The 20,136-nt window shown below is 38.1% G+C and overlaps 1 protein-coding gene across 5 annotated transcripts in view; it reads right to left on the reverse strand.

The window, feature by feature from the left end:
- ATF6 (activating transcription factor 6) overlaps positions 1 to 15,451 on the reverse strand; it is a 222,012-nt gene extending 206,561 nt beyond the window's left edge. For 3 of the 5 annotated variants that reach the window (XM_060134471.1, XM_060134465.1, XM_060134479.1), the window contains exons 1-3: positions 15,327 to 15,451; positions 4,305 to 4,369; positions 1,549 to 1,636 (exon numbers count right to left, since the gene is read on the reverse strand). In XM_060134471.1, coding sequence (XP_059990454.1) covers positions 1,549 to 1,636; positions 4,305 to 4,369; positions 15,327 to 15,378 — 205 coding nt within the window. In that variant the 5' untranslated portion in view covers positions 15,379 to 15,451. Of the gene's footprint in view, positions 1 to 1,548; positions 1,637 to 4,304; positions 4,370 to 15,326 lie in introns of those variants that run through there. The other 2 variants (XM_060134486.1, XM_060134496.1) reach the window with 2 other exon arrangements.
- Positions 15,452 to 20,136: the final 4,685 nt, after the last annotated feature.

A 20,136-nucleotide genomic window follows, 5' to 3' on the forward strand; every position in this document is an offset into this window, starting at 1 on the left:
GAAACAGGAAAGAATTATTGTGGAAAGCATTTTTGACAATACAATTAAAACTCAAAAATGTTCCTATCTTTTGAACTATGTATTTTTAAAAATGTGCTGAGTAACTATAGCCTAGGTGTTCCTAGGTGTCAAATTTCTAACAGGGTAGGAATGGGGAAGAGAAGAATCTCTGTGGCAGACTGTGTTCTCCAAAGTTAGGTGCAAAATATCTACCATATCTCATGATCTATAATGTGATTTTGCCACTTCCCCATCAAGAAGTAGCCACTATTTCCTCCTCTGTTTGAATCTAGGTGGGCTTATGACTTCTTCAATTGACAGAGTATGGAAGTAATGCTATGTGAATCCCAAGGCTGTGTTACATTAGGCAATGCAGCTTCTATTTTGTGTGTTGAAACACTCACATTTGAGCCTTTGAAGTCTGACTACCATGAGACCACCAGGCTGTGATGAAGCCAGGCCATATAGAAAGGTGACATGTAAGCACTCAAGTTGGCAGTCCTAGTCTTCAAGTCATTCCAGACCAGGCATCAGACATGTGAGTGAAGAAAACTTAAGGTAATTCTAGCCCTCAGTGTCAAGCTACCTCAGCCTTCAAATCTTCCCAGATGAGGTCTGGACACCATGGAGCAGAGACAAGCAATTCCTGGTGCATCCTGTCCAAATGCCTAATCCACAGATTCTGGGAGCCTAATAAAATGGTTATTGTTTTAAGCCACTAAGTTTTAGAGTAGTTTGTTACACAATGGTAGGAACCAGAACACTGGCCTCGTGTAGCTCTTATTCTGTGAGGGAAGACAGGAATTGAGCAAGATATACAAATACATAAAATGAAAGGGAAAAGGAAATGCAGCAGTGGGGAGGACTGCAATTTAGATGGGGAAATGTGCTGGTTATTTACACATTGTCTCTCAGCTCTAAGTCTACCTTCTATAGTCTGTGATGCAAATTATTAATACATGTCTCAGCTGGCTTCCTTTTAGGTCCTGTCCATAGGGGATACTAGAAGGATACTAAAAGGTAGAAGGGAAGAAGGGATTTCTTCATCCTCCCATCAGCTTCATCCCAGAAGGGACAGTTTGCTCCAGGTTCCAGCTTTTTTCAGCACACCTAAAACCCACCTCATTGGGCCCCTTAAAGATACTAGCATTAGCCAGGTAGGGCCTCCTCCTCAGATGTGTATACACGGGACCCCTACACTAAGTTCCTGGGTTCTAATAATCCCAAGTTTCTTCCCTTTGATTCCTTAAATTCTGTCTAATTCTCAGATAGGTTAATCTCTTAGAGAATATTACATATAATTCAAAATCAATATTTCTGAATAATAAAATTTTTATTCATTATGTGACTAACACATAACTATGAAATTCTTTATATCTATTTTGGCAAGAAATTTACGTATGCCTTGCTACACCAAAATAGAATGTAGTCCCTGGAAATTTTTGGCCTACAAAAGTGGCCCAGTAACCCCACCTAATTTTGACTATTACCAAACTACAAAATAATATGGACCCATTTAAATTTTTTATCAATGAAATACAGCATTACCTGTACAGAATTGATTGTTGATGTCCCAAATGCCTGTCTCCCAAGGCATCAAATCAAAATCAAAATCAAGATTATCAAAATTATTTTCCTGTAGGTTTCAAATCAGCAAAAGATTACAAGATTAAAATATATACATCCAGAAATCAAACTAACAGATGCAATTTGCCATAAATAATATAATTGTGATTACCCAACTTAGTAAAAATAACTTTCTAAGTTAATCAGTTCATCTTGAAAATACATCTTGGATAGCTTAGAGATAAACCAATTTAGTTATTTTAAGCACAGTAGTAACAGCTAGGAAGGAGGTATTGAAGTCAACATCTATCTGAAAGATTCAGTTGGTCTCATTCTTTTCAGTGGAAATGGACCTTTACAACAGTCACAAAATATGTGTTTTGTCATAAAGGAGATCCAGCAAAATAAGTTTTCCCATTGCCATTAAGGAAAAGAAGTCACAGCAAATACCTATTTACAATATCATCTCTATATACAAGGGACAGAATATAGATGTATCCAAAAGACATGCAGGAATCATAAAGAGACTATAACTGAAACTTCAAATATACCAAATATTAAAATGCTTATGGGAGAAGGAAGAGATCCATAGGAGGATGGGTAATTTTATATATTTTTTTTTACTGTTCTGTACTTTTCAAATTTCTAAAATAAAATTTCTTATTTTTTTTTTAATCCTAGAAGATAAAACTAAGTTTCTCAAACAGGGGTCAGTAAACTTCTTAGAGGGGCTCTTAGTTTCCTTTCATTCAGATGACAATTTTTAAATTTAAATATAATCATATTCTGGGTCATCTGGATGACCATCTTATACCATATATATTAATGAAGAACTGCCACATGATTTCAGAGCCCTCATATGAGTTTAAGATTAAGACAGTACCACAACTATTTTAAATGTTTAAGGTTACAGAGATAAGAACAGAAGTAAACTTAATATATAAACAGTACAACAAAGTTAAAAAGTAGTCAGTATTAACTTAATGTGACAGATAATAAAACAGCAAGAAAGCAAGCCTCAGGAAAAAAGTAAAGGTTAATCTAGTTATTAATAACAACAATTTGGTAATAACTTCTAGAATATTATCATTTCAAATGTCTATTCTGTGGTTTATTTTTATTGAGAATGTAACAGAAGGAGAGAAGGGAAACTTTTCTTATACTGCCCTAAACTGAGTAAATATTATTGCAAATTATATAAAGAGAATGTGTGAAAGTTCACATTAAAAAAAAAAGAAAAAAACTACTTAAATTATGAAAGAAACACCTTTTAAATCAATCTCCTTTGCTTTTTTCTCATATTGGAATCTAGCTATCAAAAAATTAAGCAGCCCCACACTTTCAGCAATGAAAAATCTTCAAACTTTCTTAATCTAAGTAAACTGAGGAAGGATATTTGCCTGAGTGCTCGCAATACTTTTTAACATGTTCAACAGTGGCATGACCTACTTCGAGGATGCTTCATACTCAATCTTGAGACAAAAAAGTCAAATACATTTTACAGCATAAGAATTTTATCTGGTTGGAAATTTCACAGACCCATTTTATGTAAAGCAAAACATACTGGTACTTATATACTCTAGTTCTTCGATGACTTCTCAAGGGAAACTTGCACAGCCATGTGAAAGAAGAATGACAGTTTTAAAGCTAGAATGGGCTGTCTGAAACCATTTAATCCAATCTCTTATTTTATATCAGAAAAACTAAGGAACTGAAAGATTGAGTTACAGAATGTTAGTTATAAAATCAGAATCATATTTTCCTGAATCTTTCAAATTTACTATATTGTTTCTTGACGATGTTAGGCTCTGGAGGTTATGAAAAAATACCAGTTGCTTAAGCAACCAGCCAATATTAAAAGCCAATTTAATCAATAGACAACACTGTAAAGCATCTCACAGAGTAAATGAAACCACTAAAACCTCATGCATTGATTTTAAAAAACATCATGTGTTTCACTCCCTTCTATTGATTCATGGTAAAACAAGAATAATTTAGCAGTTGTTTTACCATGAATCAATAGAAGGGAGTGAAACACATGATATTTTTTAAATTTTTTCTTTGTCTTAAACTCACTAAGCAAGCTTTATTTTTAATAAGGGCTTCAAAAATAAGTGATATTCAACCTGATTGATATGCATATAAAATCACTCTGTTCACCTGAACTACTTCCCAAGTCAAACAGCACCTCATCCATTAAAGAATAAGACAAAGTAAGAGTTCAGGCCAAACAGCTTCACATATACTAATCCAGAAAAGAAAAAAAAAATCTAAAATATTTTTGAGAACTTAAAGTGCTGTAATAATAGCTTTTACGCATACTTCTAACCACCCAAAGGCAAAAAATAAGGACATTTCTAAGTTTCAGAGCTTTCAACACTAAGGATACATAACTTTAAAAAAGGAAGTTGGTAAGTTCTCTTAACTAGATCCATGACACACATACTCCTTAACATCACACTGTTTCCCTTATGCAGCAAAATATCTGTAAAAACCAAAAAAAAAAAACCCTGGGGCCAAAGGTAGACTTAGAATACAAGTCTTCTCATACCAAGACCAATGCAATTTCTACAATCCTACATTCACTGACTACAAAATGGCTACTAACTTTCATACTTAATCTTAAAAGTTATTTAAACTTAAATAACTAGCCTAAACGTGTTATCCTGAAATCTTCTTGCAATAATTAAAGATTAAATATCACATTATTCAGCATTTCTCCTCTAATAAATACTTACATAAGTTTCATTTGCCGCATCCAATTGCAGGTCATCATAGCCAAGTTCAGCAAAGAGGGCAGAATCTTTGGACAAAAGAAAAGCATAGATATTTACTGTTAATTCAACGTTTTGACAAAAGAATAAGTGCTGTATCCTTATGCCAGCTCTATTAGGGTTTCTCATTAGCCATTACTATTACTGATAAACTCTAGGAGTGTGAATGACAACCAATTCAAAGCTGGTTTCTAACATATGTATTGTTTTCCACATAAATTTTATCTTGTGAACTAAATCATTATACCAGGGATTAAAAAACAGGTTTTATGTCCTGTCATGTTAGACTAATTGATAGTGACTTTCTGGAACATTACTAACACAAATTCTGAGGCTTCATCTGGGTTCAGCACAAAAAAAAGTGACATGGTTGATCAGCGGTGATGACAGGAGAGGAATATGGCAACACATGTACCAGGTATTTGCCATCCTTGCCTTAAGTTAGAGGTACAACCAATTTTCTATCCAAACAATAAGGAATTCACTCATCTAAACCATTTCATTTATTTCAACAAATCTAACTATGTTCCGATTTCCTTATAAACTGAGAAATATATGAACACAGGTCAAGGTGCTGATAAGGCCAAAGAAGACTGATTACTGTATAATCTGTAATGTGTCTATTTTCTTTAACATTTCAGAACTTCAAGCACTTTGAAGAGTTTCCCAATCTAAGTCTGCCTTTGTACTCCCTACTAACATGCCACTGAAATTTGCTCTGGTGATTTCCCTACTTCACATATATAAGAACTACACTGCAAGTCTCTCACCGACTTGGCCAATGGTAGAAACATTTCACCAGCCTAAAACAAAATAGTACATAGCACATTTTTTGTGTGTAGTGATAATGAAAGGTTATTCATATAACTCTCAGAAAAGGACTACCTTAAACTCAGCTGCAGAGCAAAACAAAACAAAAAACCCATATAAGTAGATGACTGTGGCTATGTACCTTATACACAGGCGAAAACTTGAAAGAGTTCTTTATCTGCTGCCTCTCATTTCTCTCCTCCCTCTCCTTCTTGAACCTATTCAAATCAAGCTTCCCCCACCAACACATACACACGCATACACATCAGGTATTATGTCACCAATGATTTCTCCTCTGCTAAATTCAATGGTAAATTCATGGTCCTCATCTTACTCTCAATAGCATTTGAAACAGTTGATCTTTTCATATTAAAGAAGCATTTTCTTCACTTGGCTTCCAAATTACCATACTCACCTGGTTTTCCTCCCACCCTACTGGTTGGCCCTACCTTACCGGTTATTCTTCATCTTCTTAACATGAAATTGTCCCTGGGCTTAGTGCAAACTTTTCTATCTATTCTACTCCCTTTGTGATCTCAGCTGAGCTCATGGCTTTAAATAGCATCTATACGCCAAGGATTCCTAAATATACATCTCCAGTCCATACCTCAAGACGCATGTACACAGTGAGTACTCTACCTCTCCTCTTGGATATCTAAAAGGCATCTCAATCTTAACACATCCAAAAGTGAGCTTCAAATCATCCCTCACCAAACCTCCTACTGGTTCGTCCTCATCTCAGTTAATGACAATTCAATTATCGCAGGAGCTCAGGTCAAAAACCTTAGGAGTCATTGCTTACTTCCTCACTCTCTGTATTCAATCTACCAGTAAATCCTGTCAGCTCTGTCTTCAAAGTATGTATTGGTAATGTGGCATCTTACCTTTCCTTTCCATTCTTCCTTCCCTTCCCTACTCTTCCCAACAGAGATGTCAGCAGAGCAAGGAGGGTGGTGGGGTTGTGTGTGTCATCCTCTGTGGCAATGTGCCTGGTACCCAAGGAAATAGGATGATACAGGAGGGGAGGTGCCTTGTGGAGGTGGCAGCATGCCTCAGATGCCAAAAAAATGGAGCAGTGGGAGGAGGAACGGAGTGGCAGATATAAGAAGCAGCCTGAGTGGTTAGGAGAGTGATAGTACCAAACAAATGTGTTAATTGATGGAGCAAATGATAAAATATATTAGAGCTAGGTTTCTCACTTTCTGAGAAAGGATTTAGAAACGTGAAAAGGGAAGAGAATAAAAGAACCCTAAGATGTTGCACTGGAATTAGAAGTATTAATACGAACACATTTTCTTAAAATATTCATACACAGAAAGAATTATAGATGTTTGTATATGTGTGTACACATATACATACATGTATGTCCTAGTTCTGTCTGCTAACAGGTCCTAGAAACGAAGACATCCCACCAGCACTGAAAAATCGTATGTTTCCAGACCTTGGATACTGAATACCATCCTCTACTAAACGGAAGTCCACTAAAGAGCTCCTTAGAGAAAGAGCTGATTCCAGGGCTTAGGCAGAGAAAGTGCAAAATAGGCTTGGGAAAATCTTGTTGTGCCAGAAAATAAGGAAATCCTCAGAGAATGATGGAAACATGTCAAAAGAACAAAGGAGCTGATATGAATGGACTCTTACTGGTCAATTCTCAGAAAATCTGAGCATCAAAATAAAGCCAGATTACAACCCATTGAATCAAATAGGAATTAGTGAGCTCATAATGAAATAAACAAAGAAACAGAGAAAGCTTTTTCTTACAGTATAATGTCAATTAATAAATGTTCACAGAATGTTAAGAGAGAATCACCATTTGGCATTAGAGTGGTACTTGATATAAGCTGGAGTTATCAATGGAGGCCAGGGCTGGTGAGTGAAGGTTTAGTAAGGAATAGGACATTGGTGGCATTCAGATTATCTCCCCCAAAATACTGGGTTAGCCAAAAAGTTTGTTCAGGTTTTTCCATAAGATGTTACAAAAAAAACCCAAAGGAATTTTTTGGCCAGCCCAATACAAATCAAATGTAAAAGGGGAAATAGTGACTTTACAGTGGAGAAATCCAGCAGATACTAACTTGACAATCTGATCAAGGTGAACATCACCTTGGAACAGGTCAACATAGTGTGCCTCTATCATTTCTCCAGCATTCCTGTCACGGACTCATGGCCTGATTCTGGTCATGAGGAAACAGTATATAGACTTAGGTTTAGAGTCATCTTACAGAACAAAAGACCTGTACTCTTTAAGACTGTCAAGAATACAAGAAACAGGAAAAGACTAAGCAACCATCCCAGGTTGAAAAACTCTAAGGAGACATGAAAAGTAAAAGTAATGTGTGTTTGCAGGTAGGGTCCCAGACTAGAAAGGAAAAAGAGCCATTATTAAGACATATAGCAAAATATGAATGGTATCTGTGAATTGGATAGTAACGCTGTATCAATGTTCATTTCCTGACTGGAAGGAGTGTATGACAGTGATATAGGACAGTAACCTTGTTTGGGGGAGGAGGGGATACACATTGCAGTATTTAAGGGTAATGAGTTAACAACACACTTCACTCTCTTTTTCTCTCTCTAAAGAAGGAGAAATGGGGCAAATACAGTAAAATTTAACAATCGGGGAATCTGTCTGACAGGCATGCAACAGTTCTTTGCACAGTTCTTGTAACTTTTCTGTAGGTTTGAAACTATTCCAAAACTTAAATTTTGAATAAAAAATATACATGGGGAGCTTCCCTCGTGGTGCAGTGGTTAAGAATCTGCCTGCCAATGCAGAGGACACGGGTTCGAGCCCTGGTCCGGGAAGATCTCACATGCCGCGAAGCAACTAAGCCCGTGCGCCACAACTACTGAGCCTGCGCTCTAGAGCCCACAAGCCACGACTACTGAGCCCATGTGCCACAACTACTGAAGCCCGTGCACCTAGAGCCTGTGCTTCGCAACAAGAGAAGCCACCGCAATAAGAAGCCCACGCTCACCACAACTAGAGAAAAGCCCGTGCGCAGAAGAGACCGAACACTGCCAAAAATAAAATTAATAAAATTAATAAATTTATTTAAAGAAATATATATATACACATGGGTATATACATATGCATATGTGTATGTGTATATATCCACAGTCAACCACTTCCATTATCTCCACTGCTCTCATCATAAATCACTTGGATTGATGCAGTAGCCTCCAAATGGTCTCTCTGCTTCTGCCCTTGACACTCTTTCAGTATATTTTCAATAGAGCAGCTAAAGTGAGCCCATAAAAACATAGGATGTTATTGGGAATCAGGATTTACACAGTAGGAAAAGAGAAATAAAAGTATATAATGCAAGAAGGTGAGAAAGAACTCTGTGGTACTGGCTTTGAACTGTGGGTATTAGCATGAATTCATGCTTTTTAAAAATACATATTTCCTTGTTCTTAGGAGATACACAGTGAAGTGTTTAGGAGTTTCATATTATTTGCAGCCTGCTTTCAGATAATGAGAGAAGAGAGAAGTGTGGGTAATACTGACAGAAAGAGTGAGTATGGCAGGATGTTAACGGTAAGTCTAGATAAGGGAAATACAGGTTATCACTGTACTGATCTTTTTTAACTTTTCTGTGGTTTGTGAATACTTAAAAAAACTGAGAGTGGGTTGATAAATACATTTGTATACTACAGAATATCTTAGAAAGATCCATGAGAAAGTGGTGACATTGGTGGCATTGGTTACCTATGAAGTATCTCTAAAATTTACTACCTACTTCTATATCTTTTTCACCAACCCCACACTACCTACTATATAGATTTCTCCTAACAGTAGTAAACCATGGTAGCTATTAGTTTTTGTTTGCTCAGCAAGCTTTCCCACCTGACTGCTGCTTTGACCATTTACTTATTCTTTTACTTCTTGTAAGATGAGAAATGGCCACTGGAAAACAGTGGTGACCTTAGAAAGAGCAGCTTTGGTGGAGTGGTGGAGCCTGACTGCATTGTGTTCAAGAGACAGTGAGAAAAGAGAAAGTGGAGTCAGTGAACATGGACGTTTTTTAAAAAAGAATTCTGCTGTAAAATAAAAAAGAGAAATGTAGTTGAAGCTATAAGGGAAGTAACATCTAAAGAGGGTTTGGGGGTTTTTCTTTCTTTTTCACTCTAGACAGGAGAAGCAACCACATGTAGGGATGGAAATGAAGACTCAGGAAACAGAAGGAAGAAGAGCTTGAGCAATATTCTTGAATAAAGGGGTGGGTGCGGGGTGTCTAGGGACTTCCCTGGTGGTGCAGTGGTTAAGAATCCACCTGCCAATGCAGAGGACATGGGTTCGAGCCCTGACCTGGGAAGATCCCACATGCCATGGAGCAACTAAGCCCGTGTGCCACAACTACTGAGCCTGTGCTCTAGAGCCCATGAGCCACAACTACTGAAGCCCACGCACCTGGAGCCCACGCACCGCAACGAAGAGTAGCCCCCACTCACTGCAACTACAGAAAGCCCGTGAGTAGCAACGAAGACCCAACATAGCCAAAAATAAATAAATAAATTTTAAAAAAATAAAACAAAGAAGGAGGGGTCTAAAGCACATATAGAAGTGATCGGTTCTAGCATTCCCACCAACAAAGAGAAGGCAAATATACTGGTACACGCGTAGATGAGGTAGTAGGAGATTGCAGCAGTTCTCTTCTGATTCAAAGAATGCAGGAGGAGGTGCTGGAGGTTTGAGGAGAGAAGAACCTTTATAAAAACGATCATCAGAGAGAGAGGACCAAGGAAATATGATCAGCCAGGTAATACTTCATGGTCTATTTCAGGTTAGTATCATAAATTTAAAGTGAGACCAATCAGCATGGTTGAATTTTCTTTTTTAGCCACTTTCAGCTACTTGAGTGCATTCATGGAGTAGACAGAGTTGGATTTAGCCAAGGTTGCAGTTGATCAAAGAGAGAACTACAAAACAAGAGAGAGACAAGGATATTGAGGGTGTGAGGGAATGATTACAGAGATTGTCCATGGAATTTAAACTGGATAAGGGGAAAGTGATAACATAAAGGGGACGAGGGACAGTGAAAAGATGGCAGAATCTCAGCAGTGTTGAAGGTACCACTGGAATTGGAGTACTAAAGAGAGTGAGCTGGTAAGACAGAAGGTGATGGTCAGAGTGGGATGTTGGAAACTGAGATTATGTTACTAGTACTGACAAGGTTTAGGTTTATGATTGGGGAAGAAAATGCCTGAGACAGGGTGGAAGGTGGAGAGGAGACCCAGGAAACGAGAGATCAGGGTATTTGAAGGATCTTCTCTGAGAATACTGGAATCAGCCAAGAATCATGATGGAAGGAGTGTTAAAGAAAGTGACAATAAGCTAGGAACTAAATTTTTTCAAAAAGTGAGAGAGTGAACCAGAAATCACCAGATGACTATAAGAGGGAGAGGGAGAGGACAGCATGTGAGACAATGTGAAATTTAAGCCTGGATGTTTTTAGGGAGGATGAAAGGAGAATGATCTAAAAGTAGCAATGAAGAACAAGGAAGATAACTAACCCACTTTCAGAGGCCCTAATGGAGAAAAGGTTTTGAGAATGAAAAGAGCTACCATTCACTAGGACTTTAGGGAAAACCGTGTTATCAGGGGAGTCAGGTTTTGGTCAACGCAGGAGGGTACAGAGAACTTTCACAGAAGACACTGAATTTATCAAAGAAACCACAGTGGCAGATGGAAGCTTCTGATCTTGGTACATATATCTTATGTGCGGCAAAAAAAAAAAGTGGCTTTTGCAAATTGTAAGAAAAAGAAAGGGAGGGAGTGAGGGAGGTAGGAAGGAAAGAGGAAAGGAAAGATATACAAATGACAAATAAAGCATATGGGGACTTCCCTGGTGGTCCAGTGGTTAAGAATCCGCCTTCCAATGCAGGGTGCATGGGTTCGATCCCTGGTCAGGGAACTAAGATCTTACATGCTGCAGGGCAACTAAACCTGTGTGCCGCAACTACTGAGCATGAGATCCACAACTAGAGAGCCCACATGCCGCAACTAGAGAGCCCACATGCTCTAGAGCCTGAGCACCACAACTAGAGAGAGAAGCCTGCATGCCACAACGAATATCCCACATGCCGCAACTAAGACCCAACACAGCCAAAACATAAAATAAATAAACAAATATTTTTTTAAAGACCTTTCCTTTAAAAACAAATAGATAAAGCATATGAAAAGATGCTCCACATCACATGTTATCAGGGAACTACAAACTACAATAATGAGATACCACTACACACCTATCAGGATGGCTATAATCTGAAACACTGGCAACACCAAATGTTGGCAGGACTGGAGCAACAGGAATGTTCATTCACTGCTGGTGGGAATGCAAAATGGCACAGCCACTCTGGAAGACAGGTTGAAAGTTTCTTACAAAACTGGACATACTCCTACTGTATGATCCAGCATTCATGCTCCTTGATATTTACCCAATTTATATGAAAACTTACGTCCACATAAAAAGCTGCAATGGAGTTCCCTGGTGGTCTAGTGGTTAGGATTTGGCGCTTTCACTGCCATGGCCCGGGTTCAATCCCTGGTCGGGGAACTGAGATCCTGCAAGCCTCACAGTGCAGCCAAAAAAAAACTGCGCATGAATATTTATAGCAGCTTTATATATAACTGCCAACATTTGAAAGCAACCAATTTTAATTCTCTGTGCAGTGTCCATCACTGGAGAACAGTTTGTGGCTGTCCCTTCACTGCATGTAAGCCCTTTATAAGACGGAACCTGTCACTCTTGTCCCCCACGCCTGGCCCTCTTTCCTGGCCTCAGTCTGTCTTTAACTGGTTTTGAGACCCTAGAAGCAACCAAGGCGTTTTTCAACAGGTAAATGGATAAACAAACTGTGTGCTATGGACCAAATTGTGTCCCCCCCAAAATTTATATATTGAAGCCCCCAAGATGACTGCATCCAGAGGTAGGGTGGTCTTTACGAGGTAATCAAGGTTAAATGAGGTTACAAGGGTGGGGCCCTAATCTACTAGAACTGTGGCCTTATAAGACTAAGAGATAGGTCTACCTACCTACCTACCTCTCTGTCTCCCCCACCTCTTCCTCCTTCCCTCCCTCCTTCCCTTTCCACCCCTCTGCCTCATGAGGACACAGCAAAAAAAAGTGGCCATCTATAAGCTAGGAAGAGAAGTCTCACCAGAACCTGACCATGCTGGCAGCTGTGCTTGGACTTCCAGCCTCCAGAACTGTCAGAAAATACATTTCTGTTGATTAAGCTTCCCAGGTATTTTGTTATGGGAGCCCAAAAGACACTGTGGTACATCCATACCATGGAATATTATTCAGTGCTGAAAAGAAATGAGCTATCAGGCCATTAAAAATAGAGGGATCTTAAATGCATTTTGCTAAATGAAAGAAGCCAAATTAAAAATGCTATGTACTCTATCATTCCAACAATATGACATTTTGAAAAAGGCAAAACTAGGTGACAGTGAAAAGAACAGTGGTTGTTGGGGCTTTGGAGGAGGGAGGCAGAGACAAATAGGTGGGGCACAGCGGATTTTTTAGGGCAGTGTAACTATCCCATATGATACTGTAATGGTAGATACATGACATTATGCATTTGTCAAAACCCACAGAATGAACAAGAGTGAATCTTAATATAAACTATGGACTTTAGTTAATGCTAATGTATCAATACTGGCCCATCAATTGTAACAAATGTACTCCTCTAATGCAAGATGTTACCAATAGGGGAAACTTGGGGGGCAGGGGAACTCTGTACTATCCCCTCAATTATTCTGTAAATCTAAAACTGTACTAAAAGTAAACTCTATTAAGTATTAAAAACAATTACATGAAATAGAATTTCAGCATCCATAAATAAAGTTGTCTTGGAACACAGTCATGCTCAGTTTACATTGTCCATGGCTGCTTTTGTACTACAACTGGCAGAGCTGAGGCGTCAGAACAGAGACCACATGACCACAAAAGCCTAAAATATTTACTATCTAGACCTTTACAGAAAATGTTTATAGGCCCGTTCAAAATTTCATCACCCCACATAAAGGGAAAATGCACATGGGATGCACATCCCATCATAGGCTGTTCTGAGTAAGCCATTTTTAATTATACAAAGTTGTTAAGAGTCACAAGTACTAATTACATAATCTGATTTTAAAAATTTTAACTAGCTAGCTTCTAATATAGAAAAAAAAAGTCAAATAAATCAGTGAAGTACTTGAACACCCAAAATGGCAACTCCCAGAAAAAGAGTCCATATTCTACTGAGAAATGTTAGCAAACAGTAACCTTTCACTCCAGTGCCTGCAAAATCTATCCTGCTTACTGAACACTTGAGGAAGCAGAATTAAAGTGTTCCACTAAGAAAAGATTGTTAACAGTTTGAAAAGAGAAGCTTGGAAAACCATGGGAAATGGGCATGTTCAGGGAGGGGCAGGGCAAGGTACCTGAGCTGAGTCAGTGAACCTACTACAAAGAACTGAATGCTCTGTTAAAGAACATTAAGACTAGGAGTCAACTGATCAGATTAGTCAGGAAAATGCAGCCTGGGTATCAGAAGACATAATAATGCTATCAGGAAGTGCCTCACAGTTATAGTTTAAGAAACATCATGAAAATATAATAGTTGACTAGCTGAGAAAACAGATCATAACAACCCAGTATACTGAAGTAGATTTGTTAATAACTGGGGGGATCTTGGTAAAAATCAAATCTGTAGAAATAACTTAGGAAAGCAATATAGAATAGTGACTAAGTGCACAGGCTTTGGAGGTAGACAAACCTGGTACTGATCCTGTTTCTGACACTCACTAGCTATAAGACTCTGAGCGTTCGTTCTCTCTCAGCCTCAGCTTCCTCATCTGTAAAATAACAATACCTCACTGGACTGTTGGGAGGATTAAATAAGATAATGCATGTAAGAGCTAAGCAGGGCACCTGACACAAATAAAGTGCTTACCGGCAATTGTTCCTATTACTACGACTACACTTGGCTTGGGATGTAAGAGCTAAGCAGGGCACCTGACACAAATAAAGTGCTTACCGGCAATTGTTCCTATTACTACGACTACACTTGGCTTGGGATGTAAGAGCTAAGCAGGGCACCTGACACAAATAAAGTGCTTAACGGCAACTGTTCCTATTACTACGACTACATTTGGCTTGGGAAAATACATTTGGAAGAGATAGTCTAACGTTTTTCCAACAACTCATAGAAAACCTATCCAAGGACTGAAATAAATCTCTAACACTATATAATTTAAGAGAAGTTCTGCCCTTGGAAAATCAAATGAGGACTTCAGTTCAACAAAGAGAATTGAGATTACACTCTTGCTACTGAGAACGATGGTCCAAGGGGGAAAAAATGAAGGTCAGTCTGGGTTTCCCCCAAATTTTAAAGCTAGTGAAGGGTGTAGGTTCACCGCAGGACACATTCAGGGACGTATACAACCCCAAATTCATACTGAAGCCCAAGAACAGTATTAGTACTATGTCTGGCAAACAAGGGAGGAATATAAGTTTCTTCTAAACACTTAGATGATAAAGCGTCTCCACTCTCATTTCCACTACATTCCATTCCACTCTTCCTGACCACAAAACCAAACAAAATATCCATAACAAGAAAATTCAGAGTTGTATTCGGAGAGCAATCAGGATTATATCCGTTTATAAGCGTTAGGTCTACGTAATCAGGGACCTGGGGTCAGGTGCTGGGGTGCTTTGCTTCTCTGCCAAGATGGGCATCAGCCCCGATCAATAGTGGAAGCTTCGAGATGAGGATTCACATTCTCTCACACAAGCCAAACACGTACGCGTACACTCCATGGCAAGCATCTCCCACATCCCACACTCTGAGAAAATAGCTTGCAGCCTTTTTGATGGTCACAGCCGTCCTGCCCTAAGCTTCCTAATGACGTCGTTTTCGCCCCACAAAATCATCACCTGGTACTTTCCCAGAGGAAGCGGTGAAACACGGTAGTAATTCCAATCAGGCAACATTTTACGCTCGCTGTCCCCAGGGCAGAAACCGACAGGTTCTGCTAGACTCTACTAGGACCACGGACGGAAGCAACGAGTGGCCCTCGCTCCCTCGGCAGGGTTCGTCCACACCTGTCACCACAAATGCGCAGAAGTAAGGGGGAAGAAACCTGGAGCCACCCCTGGTACAGTCTCATATCCCACTCACCCCACTCTTCATCCGGCCGGTGAGGGAGTCCCGGACTAAAAGGGGACTCCATGGTGCCGGCAACGCCAGCCGGCTCCCCCGAAACACACGTTCGCCTGCCCTGGAACTCGGCAACTAATATCTGGGACGGTGGCGGCAGATGGACAAAATACCCCGTAACGCTGACGCGACGGTGGCCGAATGAAGACAAATTACTTCTGCGCGAGTGACGTCAGAGACTAAGCTAATTTTAAGCAAATCTCTGAGTAAATATTTCCCTTTTGGAGGTTTCGGCATTTTCTGTCCCGCTGTTTTAGGGAAAAAAGAAAGAGACGTAATCACTACTTCGGTTAAATAAGATATATTGATAACATAAAAAATGGGGAAGAAAATCCTTTCTGAACATACTGGCTCGTCCCCTGAGTATCATTCTCAATACCACAGTGTAGATATATCAGAACAAAACTAGAGATTAAGAAAGTAAAGTTGGTTTAATTTTTACGAAAAACTCACTATCAATGTAAAAGTTCTCCGTATACACAAGTGTGTGGAAGGAAAACACAACTATTTTTTCCAAATTCGTTTGAGCTGCCTCTCCACTGGCACAGTACCTGAGATAAGCAAAAATACTATGAATCGTACTTCTAGAAAGACTATGTTTATTTAAACAAATTTTAAAACGTAAATATAAAAGATAAACTCCCCCAAATCAAACTCACCTCCTTAAACATACATTTCTAAAGCATAGTACCTAGTAGTGAAAGTCCAAGCGACCCTACCCTAAGACCTACAATAAGGTAAATTCCCAGTCTTTTGATTACTAAAACTTAAGAAACGGTTTTGTTTAGAAAAATCCATCTACGTCACAAACTCTAACTGAAAATTTTAACTAAGTTTGACGAAGCAGTTTCAAGAATGCTACTTAATGGAATTTCTTTTTAAAGCATTTCAGCAGTTGAATATTTAAAATACTCTACCTTAAGAACACATATCCCCAATGGAGAAAAGACAGTCTCTTCAATAAGTGGTGCTGGGAAAACTGGACAGCTACATGTAAAAGAATGAAATTAGAAAACTCCCTTACACCATACACAAAAATAAACTCAAAATGGATTAAAGACCTAAATGTAAGGCCAGACACTATCAAACTCTTAGAGGAAAACATAGGCAGAACACTCTATGACATAAATCACAGCAAGATCCTTTTTGACCCACCTCCTAGAGAAATGGAAATAAAAACAAAAATAAACAAATGGAACATAATGAAACTTAAAAGCTTTTGCACAGCAAAGGAAACCATAGACAAGATGAAAAGACAACCCTCAGAATGGAAGAAAATACTTGCAAACGAAGCAAATTTTAACAAAGGATCAATCTCCAAAATATACAAGCAGCTCACGCAGCTCAATATCAAAAAAACAACCCAATACAAAAATGGGCAGAAGACCTAAATAGACATTTCTCCAAAGAGGATATACTGATTTGCCACAAACACATGAAAGGATGCCCAACATCGCTAATCATTAGAGAAATGCAAATCAAAACTACAGTGAGGTATCACCTCACACTGGTCAGAATAGCCATCATCAAAAATCTACAAACAATAAATACTGGAGAGAGTGTGGAGAAAAGGGTACCCTCTTGCACTGTTGGTGGGAATGTAAATTGATACAGCCACTATGGAGAACAGTATGGAGGTTCCTTAACAAACTAAAATAGAACTACCATATGACACAGCAATCCCACTACTGGGCATATACCTTGAGAAAACCATAATTCAAAGATTTACAAAATTCAAAGATGGTACAAAATTCATGTACCACAATATTCATTGCAGCTCTGCTTACAATAGCCAGGACATGGAAGCAACCTAAGTGTCCATCGACAGATGAACAGATAAAGATGTGGCACATATATACAATGGAATATTACTCAGCCATAAAAAGAAACGAAACTGAGTTATTTGTAGAGAGGTGGATGGACCTAGAGTCTGTCATACAGAGTGAAGTAAGTCAGAAAGAGAAAAACAAATACCGTATGCTAACGCATATATATGGAATCTAAAAAAAAAAAAATGGTTCTGAAGAACCTAAGGGCAGGACAGGAATAAAGACACTGAGGTAGAGAATGGATGTGAGGACACAGGGAGGGGGAAGGGTAATCTGGGACGAAGTGAGAGAGAGACATGGACATATATACACTACCAAATGTAAAATAGATAGCTAGTGGGAAGTAGCCGCATAGCACAGGGAGATCAGCTTAGTGCTTTGTGTCCAGCTAGAGGGGTGGGATAGGGAGGGTGGGAGGGAGACGCAAGAGGGAAGAGATATGGTGATATATGTATACATGTAGCTGATTCACTTTGTTATACGGCAGCAACTAGCACAACATTGTAAAGCAATTATACTCCAATAAAGATGTTAAAAAAAGAACACGTATCCCTCTAGGACTAAGTGGAATCTTTCCCTCGGTTACTAAACAAAACAAATGCTTCCCAGAATCCTCCAAACTCCTCGTGGCTGGATGATTACTACAGATTACACAATCCCCAATGTACAAAATAGCCCTGGGACCCAAACCCCGAAAAAAAATCACGAAATTCCCTTACGTTAAAGGTGATTCCTTCTGTCATCAGCTAACTAATCAGTTTTCATTTCAGGTGCAATTTATAAGATTTTTATTCTTACCCAACTGCAAATTCAAAAATTGGCATAAAACCTAAAATAAAACCAGCAAGTCTTCTGTATCCACCAGATAATTTAGCCTTTTTTTTAAGAAAATCACCATGACTGAACTCCAATAAATTTTCGATTTTTTAATTTTCAAAATTTTAATTTTTTATTCAAGTGCAGATAATTACAAAACAAGCACTTGTGTACTTATTGCCAAGAATTAACAAATATTAACTTTTCCATTTTCGTTTCAGATTTTTCATAAGAAATTAAACATCGTAGATAAAGTTGAGGTCTGCGTTTTCCTCTGCTTCATTTCCCTCCCTCCACATAGACAACTTCCATTATAAATTTTATGGTAATCATTCAAAGCCATTTTTTATTTTGATCATGTTTAAATATGTGTATAGATACATACATTTAGTGCTGTTTGGGGGTATTTTAATTTACTTTGGGGGTATTTTAATTTACTTTGGGGTATTTTAATAAACTTATAGCACTAATGTTCTCCAAGTCACTTTTCTCATTCAACATTACTTTTTGATGATCTGTTTTAACTGTCCTATGGTATTTCCTTGAATATATACATTATTAATATACAATATAGACTTTTTTTCATTTCCCTACTGATGAACATTTGGATTGTTTCAACTTTTTACTGTTACATAAAATATATCCTTCTATGGGTATCCTTGTGCATATATGCAAGAATGTCTTTAAGATATATGCTGGATCATGCAGTAAGAGTACTACTATTTGCCAAATTATACCAATTTACACTCTCGTTAGCAGTGATGAATTCTCACCAACACTAGATGTAGTCACACTTTTATTTTTTGCCTGTGAAGGGTGTGACTATAATTTACATTTAAATTAAATGTAAATTAAAGAGGTGGTGCATCTTTTCATGTTCATTAAACCTTATTTCCTCTTCTGTGAATTGCCCATTCTTATCTTTTATAAAATTTCCTATTGGATTTTCTTTCTCTCAATGATGTGTACACCTTTAAATAGTCTATTCATTTAACCCGTATGTATATAGCAAATACCTTCTCTTAGGTTGACACTTGTCTTTGCTTATGGGGTTTTTGTCCTCTAGGTTTTAATTTTAACATAGTCAAATGTATCAAATTTTGTTAATGATCTCTGTTATTTGTATATTGCATAAGAAATCCTTCCCCCTACTGAGGGAAGTTTTCTTTTCACAGTTTGAGTTTCATTTTACACATCCTTTTCTTTAAAAAAAAAAAAATTTTTTTTAATTCAGTTATTGCTGGGGTATAGTAACACTATTGACTTTTATAGAGCAATTTTGTATTCAAAAACCTTATTGAATTACATCATTCTAATATTTTGTCTGTAAATCCTCTAGAATTTTCTGTGTAGACTTACTGTATACAAACACTAGCATTTAAAAATCTATTTTATTTAACATCAACGTTTTAAAACTTAACCTTTAATATGGAAAATTTCAAACAAACAAGAGATAAGAATCTGTCACTTGCAGGAATTCCCTGGTGGTCCAGTGGTTAGGACTCTGCCCTTTCAGGGCTGAGCACTTTCACTGCCTCACTGATGATGTCCGAGTTCAATCCCTGGTTAGGCAACTAAGATCCTGCTGTGCAGTGCGGCCAAAAAAAAAGAATTTTTCACTTGTCCTGTATAATTTCTCACTTTGTGATTCTGCTGATTGTAATATCTAGGGGCTTGATTGGTTTTGTTTTTTTGTTTCCTCATGTGTTTTTGCAAAATTTTTTTCTGGAGATTTTTTTTAAATACAAGGAAACATTTTCGATTATCATTAAGAAATGTGCTGTTTGTAGTTTTCTTTTTTTATATGCACATTAAGGAAAATTGCTTCCATTCTAGTTACCTTTTTTGTCATAAATGTTGAATGTTATCAAATACTTTTTCTTTCATTTATTCATTTGCTTTCAACTTAAACCCTTGGCAGAGAAATAAAATTTGAAAGAATTTTATGTCTAGATCCATACCTAGGACTTTACTCTGGCATCTGGTAATGTCTCTTCCCACAGGTTAAGAATCCATGATGCCAAAGTGATGTGCTCAGCCAGGACACGTGGTCCCTTTCTAGACACACTTCTGACAACCAACTAGCCCAAATAGCTCCAAGCCTTGCTCAGGCTTCTGACAGAACT

This window comes from Lagenorhynchus albirostris, chromosome 2, assembly GCF_949774975.1.
Source record: "Lagenorhynchus albirostris chromosome 2, mLagAlb1.1, whole genome shotgun sequence".
Classification (NCBI taxonomy): Eukaryota; Metazoa; Chordata; class Mammalia; order Artiodactyla; family Delphinidae; genus Lagenorhynchus; species Lagenorhynchus albirostris.